This window comes from Scophthalmus maximus, chromosome 2, assembly GCF_022379125.1.
Source record: "Scophthalmus maximus strain ysfricsl-2021 chromosome 2, ASM2237912v1, whole genome shotgun sequence".
In the NCBI taxonomy this organism is placed as follows: domain Eukaryota; kingdom Metazoa; phylum Chordata; class Actinopteri; order Pleuronectiformes; family Scophthalmidae; genus Scophthalmus; species Scophthalmus maximus.
The window spans coordinates 26,021,752-26,033,446 of record NC_061516.1 but is presented as its reverse complement, the minus strand read 5'-3'; the positions used below and the strand labels follow the sequence as shown (position 1 = coordinate 26,033,446).

General features: G+C 45.0%; 1 protein-coding gene across 1 annotated transcript in view; it reads left to right on the top strand.

Moving 5' to 3' along the window:
* The first annotated feature begins 2,667 nt into the window (after positions 1-2,667).
* Positions 2,668-11,695, top strand: part of capn5b (calpain 5b) — a 35,495-nt gene continuing 26,467 nt past the window's right edge. Inside the window, exons 1-2 of the mRNA XM_035626745.2 lie at positions 2,668-2,828; positions 9,055-9,228. Of these exons, the coding sequence (XP_035482638.1) occupies positions 9,064-9,228 (165 nt within the window). The 5' untranslated portion in view covers positions 2,668-2,828; positions 9,055-9,063. The remainder of the gene's footprint in view (positions 2,829-9,054; positions 9,229-11,695) is intronic.

The window sequence follows — 11,695 nt, the reverse complement described above, 5'->3', positions numbered from 1 at the left end:
TCGTGATGGCCCACCGGAAAAATATTGACACAAAATATAAAGCTTAAAATTATAGAAATATTCAAAATAAAATTGCGTTGTGTGAAACATCATGCCATATTTATATTTATGACGATGGCTTTTAAACAAAACGAGTGAGATACATCCTCCTGAAAACAGGCTCGGATGATGCACGTAACAATCATACACACAACCAGGTGACAAAGTAACTAAACATAACTTCTGTCCACACAGGGAACATATGTAAAGGTGCATTTTTCAAACTTTACAGCGATGAAACACAAATAATATAATTGTGAACTTTCACAGTAAATGTGTAATAGAGTATAAACGACATGTGCTTATCAGACTACAGCTTGAATTCCCAAATTAACTGAAAACAGAAGCACATCATGTGACTATTACAATCTTTAAAATTATTAACTTTAGTCTGGGCTCAATCCAAAAGTCAAAATCACAAAAAGTGCCAAAGAATACAAGCAGCTCCAGTCTCTACCAAGGATGCACCATATTGGATTTTTTTGCCGATATTTAATTTTAAAGTCAATATCGGCCGATATCGTGCATCCCTAATTTTAACACATTATTCCTCAAAGGGGAATAAATATTGTCTGTTGAGTATTTGACTTCAACATGTTTATTGTGCAGAATCCAAACAAAAAGATTCCTATCAATATTGTTTATTTAATAATATTATACATCATAGTATTTAAGACATTATTTTTAACAGAATGAAACATGCTGTTTGTTGTTCCTCAGCTGTCTTTTAATTGGCTGGAGGTTTTCTTCTTCATCATAGCCTCCTCTTGTTATTTGTAACAAAGGGGGATTACAGCAGGCCGGACAGTTCTGCGCATGCTCAGTCTTCCTCCCTCCTCCTCCTCTTCCTCCCTCCTAGTGAGGAACCCTTTAAAGATAGAGCTTCCTGTACTTACCTTCAAAATAAGACGCAGTGCTGAGTGGAGATGCTTTTTTCATAATCAGGCGGATTAAATTAAGCGTTTCACGTGTTTAGGAAAAAGCTGGGACCAAACTTATGTGGATGCTTTCTTTCAACTATAAACCGACTAGCAACGGAACTATTGAGCGGAAGTGACTCTTAAGTTGAAAGGCGCATGCGCGTCCTCCTCCTGAGCGGTAATTAAGGTAAGATCATTATCACCTGTTAATGTGTCACAAAAAAAGAATCATAACTCAGTGAATTTAATGAATCATTTATTATTGGACTCGGTTTGATTCACACTTCCGGCGACACCATCGTCTCCGACGTGTGACGCGAACGACCCCGCTGCTCGAAGCTGCCAGACTCGCCCGAGAATTGTCGCATTTTTAAGTTTCTTTCCGAATTAAAAGCAATTCGTTGATATTTTTCAGTTTATTAATTAGTTCTTGTCAAAGAGGAGCCTCTGATAGAGAATTCGGCTTCGTTAATTTTTCAAAAAAGTAAAAGAATATTTGCTAAAGGGAGAGGGAGGAAGTCCTACACGAGCTTTGATTTATGCTTCTTTCAATGAGTCGATGACAGAAAAGTGATGAAAAGATTTCATGAAAAAATGTACGAAATATTTCATGTTGCAGTTTCTCCAAAGGGAGTTTTTGCTCTTTAAATATTTTAATAAACTTAAAGGTTTGAAGCATTTTTTTTCTGATTTCAGAATCAGAATCAGTTGTATTGCCAGGTAGGTCACAGGTTACATACAAAGAATTGGTTTTTATGTTATTAAGGTGCATTTAGCAGTCAACATATATACACAGAATTAGAAAAAGAATATAGGATCATTTGACAGTTATGGAGATATCTGGAGTTCTTTCTTCACAGTTACTTGTTATCCAAAGGAAAATATCAGGACTTTCTTCCATTAAATAAAACAAAAAAAAAAATATATTTCTTTTACTGAAGATATCTTGACTCATCAGTTATGTGTAAATATCAAAAATTAATTACTGGGACTCTAGAATAAAGAGCAGATCAATATAACCCTCACCCTAGTAATCGACTACTAAATTAATCGCCAACTATTTTGATAATGGATTAATCGGTTCAAGTAGTTTTTATTGGGGGTAAATGTCAAAATTCTCTGATTTCAGCTTCTTAAATGTGAATATTTTCTGGTTTCTTTGCTCCTCTGTGACAGTAAACTGAATATCTTTGGTGTGTGAACAAAACAAAACATCATGTTGGAGTTTTGGGAAACACGATCGACATTTTTCACCATTTTATGAACCAAACAACTAATCGATTAATCGAGAAAATAATGAACAGATTGATTGATAATGGTTGCAACCCAAATCGATTAGTTGTTTGGTCCATAAAATGTCATAACATGTTGACAGTGACATTAAAGAAGCTGAAATCCGAGAATTTTTGACTTATTTTTTCGTAAAAAAACGACTTGAACTGATTAATCGATTATCAAAATAGTTGGCGATTAATTTATCTCCTGACATTTTATGGACCAAACGACAGATTAATCAATCATGAATACAATCGTTTGCTCCAGCCCTAGTTTCCACATCAAATTTGTTTTTTAACACATCGTTTTTTATTTTGAAAAAATCAGGAGAGCCCAGCTTCCGTCCCCCCCCCCTCTCCCCGCCTCCTTCTCTGCTCCGCGGCAGCTTGACGCTGCTGCTGAGGAGAGAGGCGAGAGAGAGAGAGAGAGAGAGAGAGAGAGAGAGAGGCGCTCCGCCAGCGGACCAGGGAGAGAGAGAGAGGAATCCCAGCAGCCCCCCCTGAGAGAGAGAGCGAGCCGGACCGGCTGGACCCCCCGGAGGAGGAGGACCTGAGAGGGAACCACCACGTTGCCACGGGAGAGGCCTCAGTCCAGGTAACCGCTTCTTACTGTTTCTCCCGGGGCGGGCAGGTGGTGCCGGAGATGGAGATGGAGATGGAGATGGAGAGGCGGCGGACCGCGAGCCGCGAGGAAGCAGCTGCTTAAAACCTCAGGAGATGTGGGATCCTATTACTTACTCACCGCTGATTTATAATATGGCCTCTGTGTCCGGGGGAGGTGGTGGTGGGTGGGGGAGAGATATTCCCGGAGACAGTGAGAAACGATCTGTGCGCTTTTTACTTTTGCGCATAAATAGCGGAACGTAACCGGAGCCGCAGCTTCACACCGCGTCTATCTTATTCTCTTCACTACACCTTAATTGGGTTTATTGATCTCGTTGTCATAACAGCACATATATTGTATATCTGAGAATAAATGATTTGTCATATAGTTTATCAATAATATCAATAATGTTTTGTTTCCTCCTCCTGGAAGGCCAAAGGTTTTTCTCCCTGTAAGTTTAAACAGTCTGAGGATGGAGTCCGTGTTCCGCTGCATCAGGAGTAATAAATTCATAATTTCACAAGTTGTTGTTGTTCTGCAGAGCAGCAGGAGGCGAACGCATGCACACGGTTCAGTCTCCTGTGTGTGTGTGTGTGTGTGTGTGTGTGTGTGTGTGTGTGTGTGTGTGTGTGTGTGTGTGTGTGTGTGTGTGTGTGTGTGTGTGTGTGTGTGTGTGTCACAGTTTACTGTACACGACTGTCCGGGCGTCACGGTTCCTCATCGCGGGGTCTTGAGACTCGGAGCGTCGACAGTGTACGAGGGGGGAATTCCCTGCGATGTAAGATCACATCTGGATTGTCAGGGAACTTTTATTTTCAATAACACGTTTCAGTCTCACTACTGTGAACGATACACACTAAAAATAACAGCAGTAATCTTCCCGTGCAGATGTTTATGAGATATATCCAAAGCCCCCGTTGTGTCTCGGCAACAGCAACATTCAACTTATTGCTCGACCTTATTGTTCAACGGAGAGAGAAAGAAAAATAATCTCCCTCCTGATTGAACCTTGAGAAAAATCTTCACCATCACTGTTAATCAAAATTAAACGTGACTCAAGAGCTGCAACTAACGATTATTTTAATTATCGATTAATCTGTCGCTTATTTTCTCGAAAATCGATTCGTTGTTTGGTCCATAAAATCTCATGAAATGGTGAAAAATGTCGATCGTGTTTCCCCAAAACCACCAACATGATGTTTTGTTTTGTCCACGCAACAAAGATATTCAGTTTACTGTCACAGAGGAGCAAAGAAACCAGAAAATATTCACGATTAAGAAGCTGAAATCAGAGAATTTTTTGACTTATTTTTCTGTAAAAACTACTTGAACCGATTATTCGATTATCAAAATAGTTGGCGATTAATTAAGTGGTCGATTACTAATTGTAGCTCTATAATCGATTAATCCAGAAAATATTTGACAGATTCATCGATAATGCTGCAGGACAACTACATTAAAGCCTGTGGAACGTGTGGGAGCTCTGGAGCTCTGGTGGAGATGATTCTCAGTGGGTGTTGTATGACATGGCCAAAGCCTCAGTATCTGGCAGCAGCAGCAGGAGGAGAAGAAGATGCTGCAGAGAGGAGATCACGATGCTGAGGAGGATGGGAAGCTGGGATAGCCCTCCTCCCTGATGCAGGAGGGGGGTTGATGAGGGATGGTCTGGCGCACCCCTCCCTCCCTCCCATCCTGCCTGGTATACTGGTGCATTACTGCTCCCTGTTCCCTCCTCTGAGTGTAATCAGCAGACTCCATCAGTCACCACCACCACCACCACACTCCTCCCTGATCTCTGACCACAGTCTGTCGCTGCCCCGCTGGGCCCGTTAATGATGTAATGCAGTTTTGTGAACAGCTATGATCATGATTTCTAATGAGGGGAAGAAAAAAAATGCTTCCCAATCACTGCAAATCACTAGGATGTTCTTGTTGGGATTATTTTTGGTCCTTACCTCTGGTGGCGTTGTTATTATAATAGCCTGTAATATTCACGTTTCGCATCAGTCGTTGATTTTGCTGTTCTGCAGCGAGCATGGAGTTTACAGTGGCAACTAGATGTACTCTTGAAAGAAAAAGCCTGAATAACCCTTTGGCAGTAGTTGGTGTGAACTGGTCTGATACATAAAGCATTCACAGGGCAGGTGGTGGAAAAGTACAGGAAGTGAACCTTTTGGATTTAATAACTGGTCGAACCTCGTTTGGCAGCAACTACAACCTCAAACCAACGCTTCCTGTTGAAACATTCAGGAGGAGTTATGAACCGGTCCAGAGCCTTTCTGCTTGTTTGAGGTCTGGGCCTCTCGAACACGTGGATTCTGTTTTTGTTCGAAGTCATTTGACGAAGTAGATTTACTTCCATGTTCAGGGTCATTGTCCTGGCGATCGTCCGCTGACGGACAGCTTCCCTGACGGACAGCTTCCCTGACGTTATCCTGTAGAGATACCTTGATGATGAGCTGCCCGGGTTGGGGGGCTACAGATGTCATGTCTTTTGTTTCCCCACGTCATTGGATTCTATCTGTGGTGGAAGCTGCCCGTGTTTGTGGGGGAATGTGGTCGGTGAGGGGTTGATTGTGATTGGCCAGTGAGTACACAGTCCCAGCTCGATCTCATGCTCACCCTGAATGACAGGCACATAGAAAGGGCTGTGTTCTGCCTGCTGGATGGTGAAATGTCGAAGGCCTGTCCGACTATGGCTCCATCCATACTACTATGTAAAAGGTTCCCCGCCCAGACGAGCTTTTTAGCTCTGTATCGGAAGTAATCTACGTCCATACCCAGAAAAGGCACATGGCACGTACACTTGGCACGTGCATGCTGGTGTAAACAGGAAGCAGATTGTCGACTCTGCAGTCGGTTGCTGAGTTTAGAGAAAATACTAAGGAAAATGATGATTGTTGGGATCTGACAAGTCATCGTGTCTAGTTTATAAAGAGACACTGCTCTTTCGGTAATAATGTCACACGTGCTGGTTCATTTTGTTCGCCCTACATCATGAGCGTTTCTGTTGCTTCACCCTCAGTGAAACTCCGGTGTCTTCGCACCGACACCGGCTGAACGAGATGGATGTTGACATCTGCTGACCAGCAGTTCCTCCCGCTCGCCGGAGCTACTGTAGCGTAGCAGAGTGAAGCGAGGCCCAATTTACAGTCTGGGCCGATGCTCGTGTGGCGTTCAGGCACGACGTAGGAGATCGTAGACGGCTGCCGGACCGGGGATCGGTCAGTCGGTCGGTTGGTTACGACTCTTTTTTTTTTTTTACCTCACAAGATGACGAGCCTCTAATGCTGTTCAGTAAACAGTCGAGAGAACACAAGAGGACAAGACCTGGAAACAGGGAGTTAGGAAGAATATGTCATCCTGGATCAAGGCCGTAGTTAATGACTTGTCCTCAGTGCATTAGACTCTGTATTATGATGTCAGCGTTCCCTTCTGAGGCACTTTGTTTCCTTCCACTCAGTCCTCTGAGTATTGAACATTGATCGACTCCTCACCGCCGCAGGACCCTTCGTCTCCGGATCATGACTCCGTTGTTTTCGTCTGCCCGTCACGAAATCCTTCCAACTGTCATTTCGTCCTCAGCAACAGATTATTTCTCGTGTTTATTCGTTAACCACGTCAAACATAATCTGTCTCATTAAGATCTTAAATAAACCTATTGCCATCATTTTTTCTAGTCTCTTCAATGTGATGAATGGTGGGACTGCTGTTTTGCAGACATCTACACTTTCACAGCCATCTTGTCTCGACCCTCTGTCGGCGTCAATGCTCAGATCCGTCCCGTCTCCGGTGGTTGTGTTGGCAGTGTTGGCAGTTTTTATTATTTCCGCTCTGATCCATTAAATATTCTCACGTCTATTTTGTTTCCCCAACTTGTAGAAGAGATGAAGACTCATATCATCACAGTAAAGCATCTGTGTCTTTTTAAAGGGGCAGTAAGCGATTTCAATCCAATACAGGTTTTTGGAAAAATCTGCAAATATTTCTTCACAGTCCGCTAGCTGTCGTGCTCTGGAAAAGCACGTCTGTCTACCGTACCCGAGCTACGGTCAAAAAATCATCAAACAATCTCTCTCCAAAATCGCTTACCGCCCCTTTAACGTGTTGCTGAATGTGCTGAGTCCTTTACTTTGGGTCGGCTCAGGTCATCCAACTTATTTTCAAGTAGGGCAGAAATGTCATGCATGAATAACTCTCACTCAGAGATGCATTGCGTCCCAAGACGCTGCACAATTTGTACGACGTGTACGCGATTAATTATGAATTAAGATTCGTCGGATGGACAGAAACACGACGCTGAATGAATGTTGCTCCGTCCGTAGCTGCTGGATGTTTATCTTGGCAACTTTATAAGATCACAACATGTTAGTTTTTGTGTTTTACAACTTGTTCTGTTAAAGGCTGGAAAATCGATTGGAGACAAAATATTATTTTGGAAGTCCAGAGCATAGCTCAGTGTTTTCTGAAGGTTTATCATTAAAGTGCCTTGCGGCAGACCACAGCTTCTTGTTGTGTTTACTACAGTAGTACAGGAGCCAGGATTTGCTCTCTGCAGGTGATGCCGTTGGCCGTCCACAGAGGCCAGATGACAGCATGGTTTTCCCCGACGCCGTCACGAGCCGAGACACCGGGCCATCTGTTGGAATCGGCTTCCACCTGCGACCTCCTCGTTCCCCCGGGAGTCGACTTCATCACTCGCTCTGGAGTCGGCTCGCTTGTTAATTCCTCTGAAAGGAAGTCACTGGGTATTTTCCTTTTAATTAAGATCAAAGACTCAAGGCTTTTGGTTCATGAGAACAATACGAGAGAGACAAGGTTGTGTCTGTGTCCCACACTTGTGGACTTTCTTCAGCAGTTTGTAAAGAGGTTTGCTTGAAGGGACATACACTTACAAACAAGAGTCGAGGTGTCGAGTTGTTGTGATGGTTTTCCATCTTCAGACAAGAGTCTGCTACGGGTATCGGATTTCCCTGAATGTCGGGAAAACTCAGTTGCTGGTGCCTTCAGTTTGATGCTGTGTGAAAAGTGCAGTCGTCATATTTCATCTCCCTCCGATTTGGCGCCGTTCCCTCCATCCTCCGATCAGCCCCGACCAGTGCAGTTAAAACATCCACAACAAACAATCTTTCTCCAAAATCGCTTACTGTCCCTTTAAAAGCTCATTACAGCACATTTCCAAAATGATCAGGTTGGTGTTTCCTTTCCGTTCCACGTCGTCCACGTGGTTCATGTACAACGAGAGATATTGAAATGGTAATACTGAACTCTTATGACTTTTTTTGGGGGGGGGGGGGGCGGTAATAGATTTTCATTCAAGTTATTGTTCAGACACAAATCACGATAGATTCTCTCGATTCTATCTTGCGTCAATAATTCCCAACCTGGTGGTCGAGACGACTCCAGCGAGTCACAGCTAGAAAATCTGTGTGGTTCACAAGATGCATGATGGGACACGTTAAGAGAAAAAAAGGACAATGTCTCAATATCGATAGGTAAAAAACAAAACAACAAACAGTCACATATGATGGAGAAGCACCAGAAAGGTTTGTCGTCATCACTTCATTATCGATTATCCCCTCGTCGGTATAGCTCTGCCTCGCCTCGCCTGCGCCCGCGCCCCCGACTCGACGACAGCTCCTCTGCTCCTGCTCTGCTGTTACCGAGTGGAACCGATATGTACGTGGCTCCTTCGGTGCATGGCGGCGGTAATTGGGCCCTGGAGGATTTCTGTGAATTGACAGATTGATCATTTTGACCCCGTGAGAATCCAATGCCTGAGCCTCAAGGCGGCAGCGCACATGGACTTTCTATTTCCACCCAGAGCTTTCGCTGTTCAGGTGTTAAAGTCTGCTGGAGTGTCACTCAGCTCTCTCTCTCTCTCTCTCTCTCTGTGTGTGTGTGTGTGTGTGTGTGTGTGTGTGTGTGTGTGTGTGTGTGTGTGTGTGTGTGTGTGTGTGTGTGTGTGTGTGTGTGTGTGTGTGTGTGTGTGTGTGTGTGTGTGTGTGTGTGTGTGTGTGTGTGTGTGTGTGTGTGTGTGTGTGTGTGTGTGTGTGTGTGGAAGAGCAGAGTTGTAGGAAGGTAAATTGGGTTCAGAAATCCTGGGAGAATTAAATTAAAATTAGTTTGTTTTGTGATGAAACACAGACTGAGAGCGTGAGGTTGTGATGTCTGTGCAGCCCCGGTGCTGACTGGTTTTCCCCTCTATGTCATCCAGGGCTGCAGTATGTTCACGTCGGTGAAGGCCTTCGAAGGGCAACAGTACTCCACCCTGAAGAGGCAGTGCCTGCAGAGCGGCCTGCTCTTCGAGGACCCCCGCTTCCCCGCCACGGACCACTCGCTCTTCTACCAGGGCAACAGGATCGGACGCGTGGTGTGGAAGAGGCCTCGGGTGAGTTTGTCTTGTCTGTCTATTATCAGGCCCCACAAGTTCCAAAAAATTTGATTATAAGCTCATATTCAGTTTCATAATTTTAATTTGGGTTATGACTTGAAAGGGTTTTCATGCTCTAATGTTCAGGAAACACATCAGTTTCCTGCAGCTCCTCTTTCACAGCCTCCGTCTGAAACTCTTGGTTTTAGCTCCTGTCTCTTTAAGGCCCCTCCCTCCCAGTGAAGCCCAGTCTGCTCTGATTGGCCAGCTGGCCCACTGTGTTGTGATTGGTCAACCACTTCCAGCACGTGTAGGAAGTTCTCTCGCTCCCCCCGGCTTTGTTTGGGGCCGTGTCAGACTAGCCGCTAGACAAGAGCCCGACAGATATAGATTTTTTTGCAGCCAATGCCGATATCGATATTTTCGAGGGAAGATTTCCAATACGATACATCGGCCGATATATATCATATTCAGTCAGTGATTCCTAAGATGTTGTAATTGAACCTTTATGACAAGGAAATGTAATTGTGGCTTGAAATTTAAGTTTATAAACTTTATCATAAAAAGCTATGAATAAAAAGAAAACACAAATACAACCAAATATATAGAACTTGAACTAAGAAAATTAATAAGTTACGTAAAATGTAGACATTTTGATGACGGATCATATCAAGCGATATATCGGCTAGACATGTTTGATGCACTTCCAATACTTCCGTAACATCGTCCAGACTACTGACGCGTTGTTTCAGGAGCGTCAGGATCAGAGTTTCCTGTCGGGGAGAGGAGCTACCTTTACCACCAACTTTTGGCTTTTTAACTTTCCGGTCCAGGTCTTACATACTGTACGTACATGTTTACCTTTGCACTACTAGTGCGTCCCTCTGACCTCTGGGCTTCCCGCTGCTCCTACCTGGCGAGTATGTCGGGGCTGTAGTGTGCGTTGACCTTCTCGTCGAACCGCCTGTACATGTTTCATTTACGCAACAGGGCCTAAATAGTGAGCAATTATTGCTGACTGTACTTTAACTCGTTCAGGGAGCTCACAGTCTGCGGGTCTACATTCTGACTAGTCATTTATAATTCACCACATAGCATTACGTCCCTCCTCATTAATCGTTCGCTACACTCTCACACTCCTCCGTCTAAGCCGATACTGTATGTATGTTGTTGTTGTTTTTTTCGGTTTGGCACATGATGTCGGACGCGGGGGCCTCGGGATTTAGCGAGTCGACTCTCCTGCCGCTGTTACCCCCCCCCCCCCCTCACGCACCAGGCTGTGGGTCTGGATGGAGAGTAACCTCCTTCTGCAAGCGACAGCCGACGTGCATCGCCATGGAAACTGGGTCACACAGATTATACGTTGGGGCCTGTGCCGGTGTCAGTCATGCAGAGTGAAAACTGGAAGGAAGTCGGGAGGAGAGAGAGCAGGAAGGGAGCAAGCCTTTCCATTTTGTCAGGACACGGTTTTGTGCAGTTTGTGTCAAGAGGTTAGGAAACATACACATTTTTGTTTTGGTTCGTTACAAGTTGAAGATACAAATAACGTCTTTAACCAGCTTGTCAGTTAGCAAGCTATCTATTTACCTCTGTCACCCCCCCCCCCCCCCCCCCCCCCCCCCCCCACTCCCCCCACACACTTCTGTAATAATATTCACTATTCAATGGAAGAACTAAACTACAAGTTGTTTGATCCTGAGAACCATCACCGAGCCTCTAGCACCAACTATTTCACAGAGAAACACTGTTTAGTGTGAACAGGCCTTTGGTATCACAAGAGCTGAACGGACCCGACCCAGGGAAAACAAAAGACAACACAAAAACTTGGTGGTGCGCTGGTTCCTCACACCCAGAGGGTTTCAGGTTCCAAACCTTCCCATGTGGAGTTTGCACGTTGGCGCCGCACCCGCGTCGTAGGTGTAGAGTGAGAGCACGGAGCGGTTGTTTGTCTCTGTATGTCGGCCCTGCTGATGGACTGGTGACCTGACCGAGGTTTACCCCGCCTCTCGCCCAAGGTCGGATGGGATTGCCTTCACCCACCATCCCCCCACCCTCCACGAGCTTCAAGGGATAAGTCGTATAGGTCAGTGATTCCCAACCTGGGGACACTGGAGGAGACGATGACTACAAGTCTAAATATTGGGGGTTGATATTTTCTGATCATTATTTTTTTACAGTCAGTCGGACATTTTTGTTTCCATCAAGCGGCTCACAGTGAGAAGGATCTGAGGCCGGAGAGTTCACAGGCTCCACCCTCTTCCACCCTCCCGGTGTTATCCCTGCTCAGATGCATCTCTGTGAGTTGTGGCTCCAGTGAAGTCCCAGTGGCCGAGCGTGCGAGCATCAAACAGCAGCCGCTAATAAAACCTTCCTCCTCGCTGCCTGTCGGCCTGTCTGTCGTAGTCCTGCGGCCCTTCTCCTCTTCCTCCTCTTCCTCTTCCTCCTCCTGATCCACCACATCATGGCTTGACTGGGCGACAGAGGG